Source organism: Lissotriton vulgaris, chromosome 1_1 (assembly GCF_964263255.1).
Source record: "Lissotriton vulgaris chromosome 1_1, aLisVul1.2, whole genome shotgun sequence".
In the NCBI taxonomy this organism is placed as follows: Eukaryota; Metazoa; Chordata; class Amphibia; order Caudata; family Salamandridae; genus Lissotriton; species Lissotriton vulgaris.
In genome coordinates, this window is record NC_141685.1 from 1,320,373,818 (window position 1) to 1,320,395,877 (window position 22,060).

At 43.2% G+C, this 22,060-nt stretch overlaps 1 protein-coding gene across 1 annotated transcript in view; it reads right to left on the minus strand.

The window, feature by feature from the left end:
- The window catches only part of GALNT6 (polypeptide N-acetylgalactosaminyltransferase 6), a 244,115-nt gene that overhangs the window by 26,656 nt on the left and 195,399 nt on the right, over positions 1-22,060 (minus strand). The window contains exons 7-8 of the mRNA XM_086965922.1: positions 7,125-7,325; positions 668-799 (exon numbers count right to left, since the gene is read on the minus strand). Coding sequence (XP_086822048.1) covers positions 668-799; positions 7,125-7,325 — 333 coding nt within the window. The remainder of the gene's footprint in view (positions 1-667; positions 800-7,124; positions 7,326-22,060) is intronic.

Consider the following 22,060-nt stretch of genomic DNA (forward strand, 5'->3'; position numbering starts at 1 on the left):
CATGCCCTTGGTACTATTTACTAGGGACTTACATGGGTTCTAACATCCTTTCAAATTGGGTTACAATTGAACATTTGTTTTGTTTATAGGGAAAGAACACTGGCCTGGTGCCTGGTTATCAAGGACCCAGTGCACTACCAATCAACATCAGTACCAGTGAGCAAAACAGTGGGGGTGACTGTCGAAAAGTGGTCCTTTCCTACAAAATGTACCTAAGAGGCAGATGTGCATGATATTTAAGATTAACTCTGAGACCTGAGTGGACCGATTCTGTGCTGAATGAAATTGGTGTACCCGAAGACCCTTATGTTCAGTTTTGCATCAACAGACATGCCCACCTTTGATATCTGCTGAAAAATGATGGTGATTTACGGGGTAACTAATGTAGGGAGGGGGATAAAAATACCCTAAAAGTACCAACTCTGTGTTGATGTATGTACCCGTTGCTAACCTCCATTACTGAACAGAAAGGAATGGAAGAGATTTATTTAGCAGTTTCATCTGGTTATTACTATATAAAATCAGTCTATCAAGGTGTCGTTTTTGGTAACTAGAGGCCACCTCTTTTTTGCCTGGGGTAAGTCTACATTAAACAAATTCTTTCATTTAACACCATTCCTGGATAAGAATCAACAAGAGTGGCCCTCTTGCCACAGTGACTGCTTACCGCTCCATAGAAGGTTGGTGTCAGGTCTGGGATGAACATCTCTGGATAGATGTTCTGCAGGTACCAGGTGAAATTCTTGCAGTGAAGTCTCTCCTTCATTTGGTACCGCTCAGTGAGATCACCGAAATTGTTCTAGTCAAAAGCACAGAAAGAAGGAAACAAAATTTTTTTAATTCAGCAAACATAGCATAACTCCTTAAAAAAAGAATGAAAAAATTGTTTTAACAGAAACAATCTCCGCTGCAGCGAGGCCTTACTCCAAACCCATTCTGACCGATCCATGTCAACTCCTTTATGTAACGCCTGATATTGTTTGAAAGTTGTTGCGTTTGGGTCAAATGGTACTGGATGCCACAGTCTTGTAGTATTCCTTTTTTAATTCATTTGGTAGCGGTTTCCCTCAATGGGTTTACATAGATGCTTAATGATGGCCAAACATCTAAACTTGAACCAGAATCTTCTCTAACAGTAATCTTACAGGGATGCTTCATGGACTATCGCCTTTAGTCACGTCAAAGCACCAGTCCTCTTCCACCTCTTTCATTTGCAATGCTTTGAAGCTGAGCAACAGATGAGTATCACCAATATTTGACCAACAATCACCACATACAGATCCCTGAACCAGAAACATGGAGACTGCCAACTGGCATGCTTTTTCTAAGCTATGAAACGAACAAAATAAGAACATTCAACACTTTAAAGACTACTACAAGCAGTGATATAAAAGGTAACATGGAAAGTTAGGTACATATTTACAGAGAGGAAATATTATCTAACGGCTAAGTAGCAAACCATTGATCAAGGGGACCTGGATTCTAATCCTGGCTTCGGCACTTGAATTTGTGACTCTGAGCGAACTGTTATCTCCTAATTGCTCAAATTGTAAATTAGAGCAATTTTAAGCCTAAGCGTTCAATGTGCGGTTTACTACTGTTCAAACTATCTTTTTCACCACCTGTTTCTGCAAACTGAATTATCTACCTTTACTCGGAATACTATTTCTGTCTATATGGACAATTCAGAGAAGTAAAAAATTCGTTGGCTATACATAGGATCACAGAAATTCTGCGGCCCTGGAGGTGCAAATTATGTGGCAGAGATGACTAAGCTGTGCAGCATAATTTGGCATGATCTGTGGATATGTTATTTTTCTACATTAGCATCAGTGTAACACCGAAATACATGGCTCAGCAAATGAAACTAATCTTTACAGAGCTTATATCGGTGCGGCACCACATGCTTGGCTTTTATTTATTTAATTTTTTTACTTTTGAAGTGATGGAGCTAGAAACGAATTATTATTTAGACCTGCAAGTTATGGAGCTGGTGGTCGATTATGTGGCAACTGCAGTAAATCCATAATTATCTGTAAAAAAATGTTATCCTGGTTAATGTTGTTGCTTTTCAGTGATAAAGAGAAACAAGCATTTGCAATGCAATAGGTCTCACATTTGCGAGAGTTTGAGCTTTTGGCATTGTAAATGACTATGCCTTTTAGTTATGTGTTTTGATGGCAGTGTTACAGCCCATTGTAAAAGGGGTCACTTGGATAGTGAGAACCCTGCAAATATATACAGTGAAAGACATAGGACTCTATGTAGGACAGTCGATCTGACATCGGTTTCAATTATCCCCATTATTAATTGCAGAGGATTTTCATTTACGTCCCTCGCCTATAGTGGTGGATAAATTGCATGGTGAAAAGCTGGAAGCACACAAAATACTTGGTGATTTTTCCAAAACGTTTGCTGTGGGGGAGGGGCACCACTGTGGTTTAAGTGCCTAATCAAGGCAGGTTTTGTCTGCTTAAATGCCCACTTCATGCGTGATATGCAGTAGCCCACACACACACATATACATATATACATATATTTATGATAGCCATTTCATGCCCAGTAGACTAAATATTTAACCAAGCTGTTCCTTGAAAAGTCCAAGTCTTTTAGAGTGATTGAAATTATTAGGAGCGATCCAAGGGCACACAATTCCACACAAAGGCAAACTGTGATCCCTCTAGAAATTCCCTTCCTCAAACACAGGACAATGAGAATTGGCGATAAGTATATGGTATTAGTGACACAATATCAATCCTTTAATGGATCTGTTATGATGGAGGGAGGCCCAGAGGATTTGTTGAAGTGGTATGAACAGACTATTGCAGAGGTGGTGGATTGCCTGACACCTTTGATTGTGAAGAGTAATGCTTCAACCACCAGGAAGAAAGTCCCACTTCGTAAAAATTGCTTGTCCCTGGCCGTAGTGATAATACAACAGTAATAAGTACTTCACTGTGTAAACCAGGCAAAGTACAGTAGAGTGGGACACTAATTTCCATTAAAGGCTGAAGACCTCTGTTATACCTTAAGCGTACCCGGCCTTTCGGTGTCATGCATCAGTGTGCTGAAACCTGCAATGTTCCAGGCATGACAGTAACGTTCAGACTATACCAATACCATTGTATACACAATCGTATACTTTGTACAAAGATTTTGGACAAACATAACTTTAAAAAAATTTATTCAGAATCTTGACTCATTCTCTAATTTAAAAAACACGTTTTTGAAAAATGGATTTCATCCATGAATTGTCAAAGACAACAATTGTTAACAACAATCTGTAATGCAATGTTTCTAACAGGCACCTATCCATCTGTTTGGAAGAAGGCTATCATCAAGCCACTTTTAAAAAAGCCCACTTTGGACCCTCTTCTTCCTGCCAGCTACAGACCTATTGCCTGTCTCCCTTCCCAGCAAAGATTTTCGAAAAAATCATGAACACGCAACTCTCGAAACTCATCAATGACAACGACCTACTTGACGACACCCAATTTGGGTTCAGACAAGGTCACGGAACGGAGACAGCGCTACTCAAAGCAGCAGATGAGATAAGAACCACAATGGACAAGGGAGGATCTGCGGTTCTAATACTTTTGGATCTCTCCGCTGCTTTTGACACGGTCGATCATGTCACCTTGATCGACCGTGTCTCGGCTTTAGGAATAAGAAGCAAAGCCAAAGAACTCCTTGCCTCGTTCTTGGCCAACCGTCCGCAGACAGTTAAGATGGGCAATTACACCTCCCAGACCTTTTCTCTCCCTTGCGGAGTACCACAGGGCTCCTCGCTAAGTCCGACGCTTTTTAGCATCTATGTTTCGGACTTAGCGAGGGTTATAAAATCCTACGGAATTGCCCTAACTAGGTATGCGGATGACACCCAACTGGTGTTATTGGTATACAACGATGGTACTTCAGTCGCAGCCAACTTTCAAGAGGGAATGAAGGCAATAAGTTCCTGGATGTCATCTAACTGTCTCAAATTAAACTCTGATAAAACAGAGGGTGATGACATTCGGGAACTTGCAGCCTATCTGGTCCCCTCAGTGGTGGCCATCTCAGATGGGAGCGCCCCCCCCAACCGGTAGTCAAGGTACGTAATCTGGGAGTCATATTTGACAACAAGATGACTTTCCTCCAACATGCCAACTCAGTGGTATCCTCATCCTTTTATATTCTAAAAAGGATTAAAAAACTACTTCCATACTTACCGCCGTCTGCGGGCAAAACTCTAATCAGGACCCTGGTGTTCTCGAGAACAGACTACTGCAACGCCCTCCTTCTGAATGCCCAAGAAAAAGTCCTCAACAGATTACAGACGGTGCAAAACGCCGCGGCCAGAATTCTACTAACCATCCCCAAATTCACATCTACATCCCCCTACATTAGAAAGTTGCATTGGCTCCCAGTTAGGAGTCGGATTAAATTTAAGGCTTTATGCATAGCCTATAAAGCCATCAATAATCCAGGCCCACTGTTTCTAAAAAAAGCTCTCTGCCCGCTTGAGCATTCCAGAACCTTACGATCATCAACAGCCCATCTGCTGAAGGTTCCACGCACAAGAAAGACCAATTGGGGAGACAGATGTTTAACCATAGCGACAGCAAAATTGTGGAATACATTACCATTCCATATTAAAACCGCCCCCACGCTTCTAAACTTCAGAAAGAATCTCAAGACATGGCTGTTTTCAGCATAAATTACCTTTTTTTCTCAAGAGAGAGTTCTGTTACGCCAGCGCCGAGACACCGTAAGGGTATTTGCGCACTTTAAAAATCGCATAAAATAAATAAATAAATAAAGACGGTACTAGTATTAGAAACTTGAGTTTCACAGCTCAGCAGCTGCTGCAAGTGAAGACGCCTCTGGTACCTGTCTTTCTGGGGTTAAACAAATTAGGTAATAACTAAGTATGATAAACGTTGTAGAGAAGCCGCTGTTTTCGTAAGATATAATGTCTAGGACTAGGTAAACCAATGAACAAGTCAAAATGTATCAAAACCAACCCAGCAGCAGGGCGTCCAGTCCCCTACGCTCACTTGTGATCCTGCTAAGTAATTTAACTATTTAATAAACTAACAGGGGTGGGGCTCCTGTGTGTCTGCTTGGGTGTGACTGACACCTTCTGGGGCATATGTCACCGCACCATTTGGGGCAGCACGCGCTCAGAGGCTGTGTTTACATTGACGCCTTTGGGCCTGTGTGTGTGTCTAGGGGCAGCAGGGGCATAGCCACAGATATAAAGAGGCCAGCGCAGGCCTGAACGGGTCAGAGCATCCCGGACACACTCGGAGCAGCAGCTACAACAGCACGAGAAGAAACAGATACCACAGCTGGACCAGGCTCGTGCTGAAGCAACAAACGCACCAGGAACTGCAGTACAAGGGACCACGGCATCTGGATTTACAACAGCACCTGGACTGCAGCACAAACCACTGCAGCAGCATGAAGAACCCGAGGCTCGCTTCCCGCCCGGTGCCGGCCCGGAGGGGCCTCTACTGCCAGCAACTCGTGGGACCCACAGCAGCAGCCGACAGGACGCGTGAGTGCCATTAACGTTATGATACCAAGAAACCTCAAAATAACGTCTAGCGATTGCAGCAGTTAACAGGGGCGGGAAAGAGTAGGAGGGGCGAGTATGAGGGAAGGAGAGCATGGTAGAGCGAGGAGCAGGGGGAGCCGGGAAGAGGGCGAGCCTGGAAGGGGGGAGCAAAGAGGGTCGATACCCTGCAGAGGCGGCTCGGATACCCATTGGAGAGAGGGGCCCTCACTCTGGCTGGCCGGGGGGGGGGGTCAGGCCATTCCTAGAAGGAGGGGTCTCAGGACAGCAGTGACACACAGGCCACAGAAGGTGGCCCCTGCACACCGAGGGCAGCAGTGGCACACGCCCTTGGTTAACAGATGGCAAGATGGCACGGCGTGAACGACGCATAACATTTTAAACGAGCTAGATTAAACAGTGAAATATTTGAGTTTAGCACACACTACCTCAAACAAGAAAACACAGAGGGGAGGGAGCGCGGCAGCGAATGTGCGCTGCTGCGCGTGCTAGCCACCATCGGGAATGGGCGTTTCAAAGGCCCAATCGCGTGACGATTTTTTTTTTAAAACACGCGCAAGCCAATGCCAGATGGGGAAAGCAAAACCACACGCACGAGCGTGTGGGTAGCTTTCTAAACCCCGTACAAGAGGTCTCGAAGTGCGCACGCACTGCTGTGCACTGCAACGCTAGGCGCAAGACCTAAAAAGCAATGCTTTAAAAAAGGTAAAATACCAATAGTAACGATATGGCTAATTGTACAAAGAAAGCCACTGCAGACCTCATTAATGGGGACACAAGCTAAGTCCCCTTAAGCTGTTACTTTGCTGCTGGTGTGGACACCATTTACTTAGCAGGACATCTGTTATAATGGAATGTATTTTAACCAGACATGGTTGCTCACCAAATACTAATTTACCAGTAAAGGTCAAGGGAGAAAAATCAGAACATGGTCTTCTTTCTCTTCGGCAATTCACAGGTTAAAATTGAAATGGGACTTAATCTTGAAACTAGAATGGAAAGAATAATAACATTTAGACAGTTGGGTTTAGCAGAGGAGATATAAAGCAGCTTCTGAATCCCCAGAAATGGTTTGGAGCAGATGGAATCTTGTGCAGCACAGGATTGCCTGGAATCGTCCAATCGCTTTTATAAACAAACTGCCCATTTTGGGGAGTCTTCGATTTAGAGTAGGGTAGGAAAGTAGGTGTTCTAGCCGTTACTGACATTCTATAAAGTTGGACACAAGACTTGCCTATTGCGCGGCCTTCACAAAAGGTTTTTGCCTGGATGGTTTGGCCTCCTACTGGTGGAGGGTCAAACGTATTCACATTTTCGAAAGCTCATTATGGAAAGACTGCAAGGAAACACAAAAAGGGTGAAATACTATATGTGGAAAATATGGAGATGGCTGGATCACTGCACTCTTGTTTGTTATTTAAAAAGGCAGACAAATTGGAATCTATTTAACATAGAATAGTAAAAAAAAAAAAATTGTATGTTCCAATTCTCAAATCCACTTCATTCTCAGATCTCTCCCACCGAAGGGCAGGTATCCATTTGGCCCAGGAATTGTACCGCTCACCTCTTTCACCAATTTTGCTGCCTGCTGGTTCCGCCGGTAGAAGATCTCCTTGTACCCGTCCATCCAGACCTCTGCCAGCCGCACTTGGTTTTTGGTGATGACCTGTGTGCCCTTCGGGAAGGAATGGGGACTCTTTGTGCGGAACACGTGTCCTACGACAGAGCAAGGGATGATCTCCAGCTGCCCCCCACACTGCCAGACCTAGAAAACATAAGACATTTGTCACCAGTGATGAACATATCACAGATGGAGCACATCTAAGGAAAAAATCGTGAAAAACATCAAATACCCTAGGCAATATTGTGCACCAGGAAATGTAGCTAGCACAATATCCAGTGACAAGGCCATATTGGTTATTGAGTCTATCATATAAATGATAATTACAGTAATTTGGTTGACTAGTATCTAAACATTTTCAATCCTCCACCCCACTTTGTCAAACCTCACATTTATGACTGCATTCAAATAATAAGAGGACAGTATAAAGACATTTGTTTTTATTGTCGTGATTTCAGCCCCAGGCTTCTGCCACACAGAAGTTCATAGAGCACAGACTCTACCACAATAGTGTCATCTAGTGTTTTGGATAGGGAGTTGAAGTGTCTTACACGCCACCGGCCACACTCTAAATGACACTCTCCCCCTCCCACCACCCTCCCCCCTCCACCGCCCTTCCTGCCTCTGGAACACGTCCTCACTTCGCCATCTGCCCACAGAATGATCCCTCTTCTTTATAACACTATGCAGTGTTCCTCCCCGGTTGTATCCCCTAGGTAATGTGTGGCTTGGGTAAAGTACATCTCTCCGCCCCTCTCGGACGAGCAGTGGTCCTTCTGCTGTGGCCAATTGGAGTTTCTCTCCACCAACTATAGACTTCGGCTCATTCACTTTATATTTTTAAACCACCTAAACCGCACCCCAACAAGACTGTGGAGAAGTGTGGCTCAATGATTAGAGCGGCAGACCCTGATGCAGAGGTCTAGCCCGGGACCCGGGTTCAATTCCCCGCCTCGGTGGGTCTTGGGCTCAAAAATTCCACTGACCTGATAATTTTCGCCTCGGTGCCTATTCCAATCATGGAGTCCCACTCTGCAACTCTGGGCAATAGCTTGCTTAATCTCCACAACGGCCCCCACAACGCTAAGGATGCCTGGCCTCCACCTTGGGGGTGCCCAGGAGTGGACGCCTCACAGGGAAAGCCAGGATGGGTTCCACAGTGGTATTCATACAAGCGCCTTGAGACCCTTGCGGGTGAGTAGTGCGATATACAAGTGTCAATTTACATTTACATTTACACTGTTCAAAATGTGGTTGGCCCTGGACCCTTGCTGTCTGCACTGTAATCGTACCCCTGCTTCCTGTATCCACCTTGCATGGAGTGCATGAAGGTGGCATGCTTCTGGGCGGAGGTTTTTGCCACCATCCACATGATCACTGGGCACTCACTTCCTCTTAACCCTTTTGGTGGGCTATTGTGGTATGCTAAAGATACACCCAGATCCTACCGCTGCCAAACCACCATGTTACTCCTGCTGTCTTGATGCAGGGTCGCCATACACTGGGGTAGGAAGCCCAACCCCTCCTCCAAAGCAGGGTTGAGCGATGTGGCGTATTGCCAGGAATAATTGTCTCACTTTTGGGAACGTATGCCTTTGCGCTACCTACCCCGGGATATCTGGGAACCATTTGCCTCTTTGCTCCACGACAGGGAATCTACTTCACCTGCGAAGGAAGCAGCTGAAGAGGGGGATCAGCCAGTAGGGGACGGGTGAATGTTGATCGCCCTATTGCATTGTTTGTTGAACTGCAATGTGATACTTTTCAGCCGCTAATGCCTCTTGTCCAGTGTTTCCATATGCAATTTCAATACTATTCATACACTCCACTTGTAATCCTTTCAATGTGCCTATAACACTCTAGCTCCGTCACTCCGGGTCGATGATACCAAAAATGCCTTACTGGTCATTTCTGCGGCTTAATATGTACCTCTTCATGTCCTGGATTGTGTGTGCGCCGTGGCTAGTTCCCGGATTAGTCTCCCTGCCCTGTCGCCCTTCTGGCCCCGAACTCACCTTCCTTTATCCTGCTTTCTCCCAGTACTGTCAAGTCAAGTCAAAGTCAAAAAAGTTTTATTTGCTTTGGTACTCAGCTGAGGACCACAAATATAAAACAGTTTACAAAATATATGCATATTCAATACAATTTTAAAAAGGATTTTAAAAATTTATAGAAATTATAGCAAACCCATTCGTCAGTCGGTCGTTTACATAATGCTAGTAAATTATTAACTGTTGTAATATTGCATTTCTGGTATATCGGCTTAAGATATCTTGCGTGTGCTTTAACTACGGTTGCATGAGGACAAACAAATAAAATATGCACAATATCTTGATCACCGCCAAAACAGAGTTTACAGATGGGGGAATCTCCCGGAGACCATTTAGATGTAACAGTGGAGACTGGGAGAATGCCTAGGCGCAACATAGTTATGGACCTTCTTGCTCCATGTGAAAGGGAGAGCCCCAGGTATGGCCGTAATTGCTTATATTCCAACGACTCTATGTAAGTTTTGTACGTGGATAACTTACTACAGTGCATGAGGTCAAGATCATAACTTAGTCTTGGAATAGAGCATTTCAAGAAGAGCTTTAATTGGGGTTTTGTCCATGATGACAGAATATTTTCAGTCAGGTTCGCTATTTTAAATGCTTCAGACATGTTTTTAGAGAAGTTCAGTTGCCGAGAATCTGTTTTAAATATCTCAGTCTTTAACAAAAATCTTAGCGTTCCTTCCTTAGCGTGCAGAATGTTGTACGCCCATCGAATAACGTTTGCCATAGCTGTTGCATATGAGCTTGTCAAAGAAAATTCCAATCTCAGAGCTTGTACAGATGTAGATGTAGAAACCTTTAGTAGTCTTTTCAAGATCTTTCCTTCAGTAATGTCCATAAAGGACCATTGTTTTGTAGGTAAATGTTCAGTTGCATAAGACAGGACCGAGGGTATTTTTACTTTATACACCTTGAGTAGTGAGGAGAAGTGCCTACTTCCTGTGGCAGTATACATTCTAGAGATTGCCCCGGCATGGATTTCAGATTTTTTCTTTAAATTGTTTATGTGTTTAAAATTTTGTAAGTTCTTAGTGAAGATCCTGCCAAGGTAAGTGTACTCATCTACTTCCTCTACTCTTTTCCCGTCAAGGTTCCAATGATATTTAGCGCTTTTTTTCCGGCCAGAAAACGCCACTACTTTTGTTTTTGTTAGGTTAGGGATTAAAAAATGATCCTTCGAATAAATATTTAAAGAATCCAGTAAATTTTGGAGACCAAAAGGAGTGAGGTCTAACAGAACTATGTTGTCTGCATAGAGTAGCGCGTGTATGCTCTGAAGGGCAATCTTTGGTGGCAGGCTCGAGCATTTTTGTAAATATGATGGTAGGTCGCTCAGATACAGTGAGAAAAGAATTGGTGCAAGAAGACATCCTTGTTTAAGGCCATTCGACGTATTAATTGATTGCGTCAGACCTTTTTCACTTCCCATTTGTACCTGGGACCAGGTATTCGTATGTAATTGGATTATGATTTGCAACAAATTTTCAGAGATCCCCAGTCTTCTCAGTTTTTTCCACAGCGTTGGTCTATCCACGCGATCAAACGCTGTGGAATAATCTATAAAGGCAGCATACACTGATTGTGATTTATTCCCAACGTATTTATCGAGGATAGTCTGAAGTACGGAGATGTTGTCTGTTACCGAGTGATTAGGACGAAAGCCAGACTGATACTTCGGTATTATTTCATTCGAGAAGCACCAGGCTTTTAATCTGTCCAGTACCTCTGCTGCAAATATTTTACCTGCTGCATCCATTAATGCGATCTGGCGATAATTACTAGCAACATTTCGATTCCCTTTTTTGTATATAGGGATTATTGTACTTCCTTGCCACGATTTAGGAATTCTCCTAGTACAAAAGATAAGGTTAAAAAGTGATGTTAACATCTGACTCCATTCCTTAGGATTAGACTGTAGAACTTTAATCGGTATCAGGTCAGGGCCTGACGCTGAAGTGCTCCTGGCATTTCTGATATGAATTTCAATAGAATGTGCTGTACTTTTTTCTATTAAGTTGCTTTCCAGATAAGTTTCAGCAACATTACTGTCGGTCTCAGTTGGGTTCGCTTTATAAAGATCAGTTAAATAGTCTTTCCACTCTTGGGGTGGTACTGGAATGGCAGATAGTTTCTTTTTACTTCCAGTTATTTTGGCTATCAAAGACCAGTATTTTCTTTGATTGTACTGTTTCGCCGCCTCTTGAATGTCCACCCAATTTTTGTCTTGTTGCATTCTTTTTTTGCTTATTTTCTCCCTTCTGAGTTGATTTTTTAACTTGTTTATCTCTTGCTGTATAACAGGTGAGTAATCTAGAAATTGCCCTCGTATAAGTTTATTTAATTTCCTCCTGTGTATGTTCTCATTAGAGTTATTATAAACTTTGTTTTTGCGTGGTTTCTCCCCATTAAGAAGAAGTCTTTTAAGGATTGTCATAATACATTTGAAGTTTATTATTTGATCTTCAGAGTGTATTTTAGTTAGAATGTTATTTTGTAGAATCTTTCCATTTATGTAGTCTAGTGTCCCTGAGTTCCAAAAGATTCGTCTCTGCTTTTTATCAATTTCAATTTTTCCCTTAAGGTACATAATTGGGTTAGACGGAGCTGCTTTTAGTGACCAACCAGTGTTTAGGCATAAGAGCGCATGGTCGCTTTCTTCTGTAAAATTTACTTTCAGGCAATGGAATGTGTCCGATATCTCTATGCTACATATTAGGTAGTCGATGATAGAAGAGGATCCATTTCCCCGCCTTGTGTCAGATGCTGGTCTGTCGCCTTCTACGTTACCATTCAGGATTAATCCGTTTATATTTGGAAGTGAAGCTAATAACATTTTCCCTCTTTTATCGGCAACTTTTCCTTTCGGGAATATTGGAATAGGTAAATCAATTAGCTCATCTTCATACATTTTTGCCCATTTGCCAATTTCAGTATTGGAAAGTTTCCCGTTCACATCACCCACAATTAAGTACGGAGTATTTGCTCGTTCTTCGATTATTTTGGATATTAGATCTATGGTTTCTATAAAAGATGCATCTTGTGATGTGCCTGGAGGGTTGTACATATTGAAAAACAAGAAGGCTTTTTTTTGATCAGAAGTATTTGTTTTTGTTATGATCTTGATACATTGAAATTTGTTAGATTTGGAATCGATTATTTCTTGAGACCATTGATGTTCTTCGCTTAAAAGAATAGCCAAGCCTCCCTTGGCGTGACCTCTGCTAGTTGTTATAGCTGGGATATCGTAAACAAAGTAACCCTTCTGTTTAAATGGATTTATTGCCCATGTTTCCTGGATGGCTAGAATGTCAGGGTTATCTTTCAGCGCTATAGTCATTTTATTGGGTAACTTTCCAGCCATATTCCACGAGGTAATCTTTAAGCTACTGTTAAACAGTGCATTGCAATCGTTGTTCTTGTTTGTTGCTGTTTAAGGCCTCTGATATCCAGGCCCAAGATTCTGTTGTTTTTCTGGCCTCTTTTGCTTCAAGATTTTGGGTCCATACATTTCTTTGACCATTATTTACCTGAATTTTCAGAATATCCTTCCTAGAGCTAATTCGCTCCAGTTCAGCAAGATCAGTGATGTTTGTAGTCCAATTGTTTGTGTGGGTGTTGGTAATAATATTTTGAGGACCAGTTGATTTGAATATGGAGTTCTTAGATGGGAATATTTCGATAACATCGTATCCATATTTATGCAATGTTTCTTTTTCTCTTACAATGATCCTGGGAATAACAGTTGACCAGAAGGCTACTTTCGCGATTTTTTGATTTTCTTTTTCAGGAAATGTAACTAAATCTATTTCTTTACTGGTGATGGATTGTAGTGTGTGAATTTGTTGCAACAGATTGATTACCCTTTCTCGATTTAACGATAAATCATCCGTGGGAAAAAGTTCTTCAAATTGTAGATATTTCGTCAGTGGTTGATCATCACCGTGGGGTTGTAACTTATTAGTTGTGCTTTCTCTATTTGTTTGATCAATGCTATTTCTAAGGGGTACATATTCAGGTGCTTTATGATTCAGATGCTTTGTGGGCACTATGTTTATGATTACATTTTCCTCCTCTACCATAGATTGTTTAGTTGTTACCTTTTCCAGAGAACCCTCCTCATTATTCTGGTCAGTGTTTGCATTTTCAAATCTGATCTTTTTGTTTTTCTTTTTATGGATTCTTCTTAGTGGCCTCCTATTGCTCATTTTTCTTTTTGATCTTTTGTTACTTTCCTTTTGATAGGATTTTTCATTTCCAGTCTCATCTGATACAGATACTAAGGTAGTTATTTCATTCCCTTCAGCGGTATCTTATCATTTTGGTATTCTTAATCGAGAAGATCGGAAACTCTTTGGTTGGCAAAGAAGGTTCCTCTCTAAACAGTTTCTTCAGAGAGTATATTTGATCCCCGTTGGAATTTTTCTGGGTAGATTTTTGCTCGGTGGTTTGAGTACTGTTATCACATTTGTCTTGAGATTCAGGAGTTGGAGTTTTTGTAGAAAGGAGCAATTCAGAGAGATCTTTTCTTTCCTCTTGAGACTGTATACTTTGTGTTATTTCAATATGTTCTTTTTTCCTCTTTTCTTCTACCAGAAATTTCAGAATGCCAATTTGGACATCCAAGGTTTGATCTGAATTTTCTAAGATGTTACCTAAGAAGGAAAGGACAGATTCTAGTATTTCCTGTAAGGTATGTAAAGATTTTGAGACAGGTGTCGCCATGTTAGTAGAGTTCATGTTATTTGGCAGAAATGTGTCCAATGATATATCCATGTCTGTTTTGTGATCAAGTATTTGATGATGAGATTCAATTTGCAGATCGACTGAGTTAAGTAATATCTCAGAAATGTTTTCTGTCGGTTTCTTACCGTTTGGGTTAAGATCCTCGGTGTCAGAAGAGTGATTTATTTGTTTCACCGGTGTGATGGTAGTTAATTTTGGAGAGTCAAATATGGATGTTGATGTTTGAGACTCCTGTGTTGAACAGGATGGTTGAGGTTTAAGTTGGGAACCTTGATCACTTGAGATTGAGGTAGTGTGAGCATCCGTAGTAGGCAGTTCAGATGCCTCTTGAGGTGGATTTTTTCCCAACATTATAGACGGTTCACGATCAGGTAGACAGGATTCGTTTTTGGGAGTAGCTAAGAAGTAATTACTAATGGCTGGCGTGCCAGTTAACCGGCCCCGTTTTACTGCTTTTATGGAACTTTGTCTTACTGCTTCCTCTGTACCCATTCTCTTCATGAAAATGGTACGCGATCTTAGTTTTTTATATGCCATATATAATTGTCACTGTAAATAAAGAATATTATGGAAAGTTACCGTGTTATTATCAGATGTTTTGTTTATCGGCGTCAGTGGGCAGCGACAAGTACTTTGCTCAGAAGAAGAAGCTTTTCCACGTTTTCGCAGATTTCTCTTTTAATCCGTATATTGTTTTCACAGCGGTGAATACGTAGTTGAAAGAGGGGTGGCCCGTCCCGTCCTTGTGCGACCTTGGACGGCCTTAGACGGCCCGCCCTTTGCCCGGGCTTCGCCCGGCGCCCTCCCGCGCGCTCCCGCGCAGCGGGACTCTGTAGTTGATAATATACTATCAAGGAAGGAAGAGGAGGAGCCTGCAGGGAGAGCGTCCCAGCTGCTGATGATTGGGAGTTGTGGGGGCTCCTGGGACTTTGAGTCCTGCGCCCACAACACGCTCGCAGCCCTGCAGGTCTCGATGCCCAAGTTCTTGATCCAGGTGGTAGCGCTATATTCCAGGCGATAGCGCTATTGCAGAGTGCCCTCTGGCGACGCGGGACCCGCGCAGCGGGTACCGCTAGCTGTAATCACGAAGGTGAAGGCAAAGTCTCAGAGCCACAGTGCAGAGTCAGCGATTGAACGCAGCAACAGAGTGAGTGGAACAGGAATCCACTGACACAGGTGAGAGGGCGGATTTTACCGCGTTTGGTCAGCCAGAGGAGGAGCCTGCAGGGAGAGCGTCCCAGCTGCTGATGATTGGGAGTTGTGGGGGCTCCTGGGACTTTGAGTCCTGCGCCCACAACACGCTCGCAGCCCTGCAGGTCTCGATGCCCAAGTTCTTGATCCAGGTGGTAGCGCTATATTCCAGGCGATAGCGCTATTGCAGAGTGCCCTCTGGCGACGCGGGACCCGCGCAGCGGGTACCGCTAGCTGTAATCACGAAGGTGAAGGCAAAGTCTCAGAGCCACAGTGCAGAGTCAGTGATTGAACGCAGCAACAGAGTGAGTGGAACAGGAATCCCAGTACTGTCGTATTGTTATGTTGACAAATGCCAATAAAAACAATTTTTTTTAAAAAGAAGTGTCTTTCTAGCATAATTGCTTCCGGTTCCAATAAGGCGGCACGTGACAATAAGCACTGGCAAAGACAATAAAATGGCCATTGCAAGATTACGGTTTATTTTTGTTTTGCAAAACATATTCAATGAGCAATATAAGCGTACAAGTATCAAAAAAATGCTGCCTTCTAAAAGTGATGTGCATATGCTGAAATAAAGAAATAAGGGAAACATTATTAGAAAAAAATAAATGTAAAAAGCCATAAATGAAAGCAGAGAAAGATTAGCATACCAACCCAGACACTAAAGTGGACTAACTTGTAGCAGATGTTCACAAGCAAAATACCATCACTCACAGTGAAGCGAGCGGACCCATTACCCCATGCAGTGGTGGGTGGAAGCAAAATGTGAATGACACTAGACTAAACCAATCTATGAAGATGGATGGATGAAAGCCCACTTATATTACAATTTTTGGTAGTGCAGCTTTGTACAGGAATTTTGTAGGTCTCTTAATTACAAATACCGAATCTGCATATGCAACAAATGCAAACATTCTACTCCTTGCTCCTAAACTGTCCATTGACACTTGTGCTAAATAGGTCTAAAAACAGATCAGGCAATAAGACGGTTGATGCAACTTGGTGGGGGAAAACTGGGCGGTGGCCCTGGGGCCACAAGGCTCTTAATGAACTCGCAATGCTTTCTCCGGAATACTGGCGCGACATTATGAGGGCCCGTGACAGAGACAGGGGAGTAATGCTAGCGAGAGACAGAAGATGGTGCTGGAGATGAAGTCAAGTCTACGTTCTTCCTTGCAGGTAGAGCGATGGATCATCGACATCGGTGGCAGTCGTTGCCCTTCGAGAAATAAATGCTGAAGTTTTCCGCTACCATTCATCCCTCATTTGAAACTAAGTACTGTGGCAGTTTTATTATTTTTAAATCCAATCTTAATTTTTTTTCAAGTAATAGTTCAAGTTGGAGTCTGCACTTTCTTTACGGCCACAAACAACTCTTCTTTCCTGCGATATTTAGGAGAAGCGCTGTAGCCATCTTTGACCAGGTCAACACATGACTGTTTTCATCAGCATCCTGGAAGAGTGTCAGGGGCGTAAGGAAAAGGGACATGCAGATTACATAGAAATCTTGTGTTATATTCTTGATATAGGTATTATCCCTTGAAGTGGAGTCATGCTTTGTATGGAAGGTTCTTGCTTAGTTCTGTTGCCCCATCTACTACTAAAATGCTTGCTTTTAAGTGTGGCAGATGGGCAGTTTCCTTTACGAGCTGCACTGTGCTTGCATGCATATAATAAATCTGTTTATCTTCATGTTCGAAGAATTGTCAATATAACAGCTGTGCAGCAGCTCACTCATAGTAGAGTCTTAAGCATGCAGAGCACGTTTGTCTTCCTGCTGTGTTCTTTCTCTTCTCATTATTGCTGTGTTTGTCTCCGGGTTTGTTACTCATTTCACGTGTTTGTCCCATTTTTAAGCATTTTCTCTTGTAATCTCTCCCTCCCTGTTTTTCGATCTTTCTGCTGATTTCTCTTATCAATATTCTGCTTTACTTTTGCATTGCTCCTGCATTTTCAATCAACTTTCGAGAGGTTTTCTCAACTTTTACACGTTTTGCAGTTTTCTTCCGGTGTTGCTTTTTTTCTCGCCTCTTTTTTTAGTTCAATCCATGTTCTCTTTTTGTTTCCTCTCTTACTGTATATTTCTCTTTACTTCGTGCTGTTTTGCTCTACTTTTCTTCTCATTACAATAGTATTTTCTCACATGCACTGCCAGGAGAAGTGACAAATTCAGTTCCCAATCCGAATAGTCCCACCTGTACGCACTTTTATGCTCATGTAGCAGGTCGTTCTGACTCCACAACGATCACTGTACAATCCAAACATGCAGGAAAGCTCAAGGCGCAGAGGGTCATGAGTCAGAGCTACAATAGTCATGATGGTTGGATAGTGGACAGCCTTGTCCCTGTGTTAAATCTATCCATGTAGGGGCGGCCAAATTTGTCACTGGAGGAATTAACTACGACCAGCACTGGTATTTGGAGTTAAAAAGACATTTTCAGCCAGAGGACAAAGCCCAAAGAGACATCCTAGAGAGAAGGAAGCCAGCAACTACATTTAGCCGGGGCTGGTCTCCAGCCAGTGTATGATGAAAAAAGAAACAGGAGGAAAGAAGAGACGTCCTGGCGCAGTAGGAAAAAGTGACATCCAAACAGAGCATATATCCAAATGAAATATCCATTAAGAGAAGGGCAAAAAACACATCCTTCCTGCGTAGGAGCAATGAGAGTACAGCCAGCTAGAATAGGGAGGCAAAAAAGAAATCTAGCCAGAATAGGAGGCCGGAAAACACATCCATCCAGAGTCAGAGGGAAAAAAAAAGACATCTAGCTCAAGTTCAGGGAAGGAGGAGGCATCAAGCCATAACAGGAGTCCAGAAATGGTGCTAATTCAGATTGGGATCACTGAAGAGACAAAGCCAGAATAGAAGACAAGAAGACACATCAAGCCGGAGTAGAAAGCCAGAAGGGAAAGCGACATTGTCACCGTAGGAAGAAATAAAAGACATTAAGTCAGTGCAAAGGACAGATGAAACATCTAGTCAAAGTAAGATGCCAGAACAGATGTCCAACCAAAGTAGGAGGTAAGATTAGACTTTCAACCATAGTAGGAAGCCAGAAGAAACATACAGCCAATTTAGGATACCAGAAACCCGATCTAGCCAGAGTAGGCAATAAGATACAGAGAATGAGATAGAGGAATACAGCGAGCATAAGATGGAAGCAAAGTTCTATGAATAGATCAGAATGCTGGAAGAAACATCAGTTGGGAGTATGTGACCAGAAGACATGTCCATCTAGAGCAGAAGTCTTCAATCAGGTGGGGCGTGACCCCCAGGGGGGCCATAGAGTCTTGGGAAGAGGTCGCGCATTCCCAGTCCTCACTTTTGCCTAGAATCCAAAAGTGTGCTCTAGGTTTTGGAGAATGACTACGGTTTGGGACGCTTCATTCCTATTGTTAAAATGCTTTAGCTGAAGTTAATTGAGTCTCCTGTGCGGTCACATGAAGAGGTCGGGCAGACAATCCTTTGTGCCAGGGTGCCTGCTTGCTTGAACTAAATGCAAATGTGCGCTATAAGTTAATCTACATATTTAAAGGGTGCTTGGGAGCAGTTCTGGCTTGAATTGCCCGAATCACTCCAAGCATTGTGATGGCAAAGATTTTTTTTTGTTGTGGTAGTATGAAGTTAACTGGGTTGTAAAGTGCATGCTTTGAATCGTAATTCGGTTTACACAGTTCTTAGCCCCCTGAGGAGGTGTTGAAGGGACAGTTATGTATAGACTTATGGCCTGGTATTACTAAAATCTAAATTTTGGTAGCTCCTAAAAAACTAGCAAAATATTTTGGGGCCGATATAGGAGTGTCTTGCACTGCTGTAGCATAATTGTTTATGAAGCTCCGGCGGCACAAGCGTCTCAATCATATCTATGAGGTGGGTCAAAGTCACCCTGCGTAGCTTTGCATGGCCTCATAGATATGGAGTAAGACAAAGCAGTGCAACTCGCTGCGTTGCCTTACTCTATGTCGAGTAGGTGTTCCATGGGCATTGCGATGGGTGTTCTCAAGCAACACTCGTGGATTTTGATGCTGCCCCAGATTTAAAAAAACATGTAGACCTGGGGAAGCGCCAAAACCATATGCCTCCCCACAGCAGGCGTAATGAAAAGAACGGTTTTCATTTCTCCTAGTCTTTTCATGTGTGCTGCATTCTGCAGCACACATGGAAAGAGGAAAATGCCTCTCTGGATTGTTTTTGTGCAGGAAGGTTCTCTCCTCAGTGGCGGCTGGTGACATTTTGAAAGTGGTAGGGGGTAACATTATTGTCGTACTGCACTGTGTACTGGGGGTTGGGGGGGGGGGGGTTATCCCCCCTAGAAATTTTTGAAAAGAGTGGACAAACTGTGCATTTTTTAGCAAATTTGAGGAAGCAAGAAAATTATTATTATTATCATTATAACTATTGTTAGCTAGCCTTAGAGTTAGTGGACCTCCCTGAAAACATACGTTTTCATTCATTTGTTGTTCTTACAAGTTTCAGCAGCAAAAAGCCCCTGGGGATATTCAGCATCAAAAAGCAGAACATCTATCCTGCTTTCTAGCGAGCGATTCACTCGTATTTGTGCATTTAGTGGGGCAGAGTAAGAAAACAAGTTACTTACCTGTAACTTTAGTTCTCCAGTATTGGTATCTTTCATAGATTCACATGCCTGAATCATTCCCCGTCGTCGAGACGGGAGTCTCCGGTATATAAAAAAGCAGTGCTTAGTAGTATAGCAAACTGAAAAGAGGCCTAGGCCCATTTCCCTTTTGCAACCCATAGCCTTTGTTATGTAAAAAGGCCCAAACGTTTCCCTGAACCAATCAGAGCTCCTCACCTTCTAGAACACTCCTGAGAGAACCTTCTGCCCCTCAGATTTTTCGCGCACTTGTGCATATAACACATCTTGTGCTAAATCCGAGGTGAGCCTCTCAGGGGAGGAGGGTGGGTGCATGTGAATCTATGAAAGATACCAATACTGGAGAACTAAAGTTACAGGTAAGTAACTTGTTTTCTTACTCCAGTATTGGATCTTTCATAGATTCACATGCCTGAATCAGAATAGCGAGCAGTGAAAAAACAAAGCACATTTTCCTGATACATTACATAATCATGCAATACCATTAGAAAATGAGGCATAATCTCATATACACATACATACTTATATAAAATGTGACTTTGTAAACAAGAGATTATGGATGGAGGGATGTAAGAAAGGCTCACCGTTACTGGATGGTATTCCGCAGTACCACCTCTCCCACCGCCGCATCCGATTCTGCGGCTGCCTCCAAGCAGTAGCGCCTGGTGAAGGTGTGCGTAGATGCCCAGGTTGCTGCTCTGCAGATATCCTGGATTGGCACTCCTCCAAACAGTGCAGAGGATGTGGCCACCGCCCTCGTGGAATGGGCACGGACTTGTGCATTTAAAGGCTTTCTAGCATCGTGATGACAGTAGACAATCTCACTGGAAATCCATCTGGCAATTCCCCTCTTTGACAGAGGGAAACCTTTCATGGATGCGCTGAAGGCGACGAATAACTGGGAAGACTTGCGGAACGCCTTAGTTTCTTTCAGGTTAAATTTCATACATCTCTAAACGTCCAGCGAGTGCAATACTCGTTCTGCCACTGTCGATGGATGAGGAAAGAAACGTTTCAACACCAATGGTTCGTTCAAATGAAAATGAGTTGGCACCTTCGGAATGAACTTCGGGTTTGTCCTGAGAATCATTCTATCCTCCTGAAACTGTAAGAAAGGCTCCTGAATCGTGAGCGCTTGTAGTTCACCTACTCTTCTCGCTGAAGTCAATGCACTGATAAGAGCAACTTTCCAGGACAAGAACTTCAGGTCTGCCCTGTGTATCGGTTCAAACGGTGGTCTCATCAATTGAGAAAGTATAACACTCAGATTCCATAATGGTGGTGGGGAGGCTTTACTGAAGGAAAGACTCTAAATATCCCCTTCATAAATTGTTTGATAGTCCTTGAGGACCATAAAGATGGGCCTGATGATGACCTCCTGTAGCGGGATAACGCAGCCAAATGCCCCTTATGGAGGCATGTGCTAATCGTGACTTTGCTAACAGCAGAATGTAAGGTATAATTTGATGAGGTGCAGCAGTAAGATTATGAACATCATGTCTCTTACACCACTGACAAAACCTCTTCCATATCATCCTGTAGGTTTTGTTCGTACTCTCCTCTCTGGCCTTGGACAGGATCTCCCTACATTCGTGTGAGATGTTCAGATGGCTAAACTCATAGTGTTCAGGAGAAAGGCTGCTAATCGCAAGGATTTCGGGTCCGGATGGAGCACTTGCCCCTTGGACCTTGTTAGAAGCGATGGAATAAGGCGCAACCGAATTGGACGGTCCTCTGACAGCAGCAGTTCCGTGAACCAGTGTTGTCCGGGCCACCACGGGGCTACTAGGATCAGCCTGCACGACTCTTTCTTGATCTTCACCAGTACGCGGGTGGGAAGAGGAATTGGAGGAAAACCATAGGCCAAGATGCCGGACCATGCCATGGAAAACGCATTCCCTCAAGATCCCTTCTGGGTAAGCCAGCTTGCGAAGTACTGGCATTTTCTGTTTTCCCTTGTAGCGAAGAGGTCTACTATCGGTGTTCCCCATCTTCGAAAGACGCTGTCCAGGATCCCCTGGTATAGCTCCCATTCGTGGCAGGACAATGTTAGCCTGCTGAGAGTATCCACTTTGACGTTTTGATCCCCCGGGAGGTGATCTGCTGCCAATGATATTCCTTGCTGAAGAGCCCATTCCCATATCTCCTGGGCTTCCTGAGACCGGGAGAGAGATCTCGTTCCCCCTTGCTTGTTCACATAATGTATTGCCGTAGTGTTGTCTGTTCTTACCAACACCGGCGAACCTCTTATCCTTGGCAGAAAAGCCAGTAA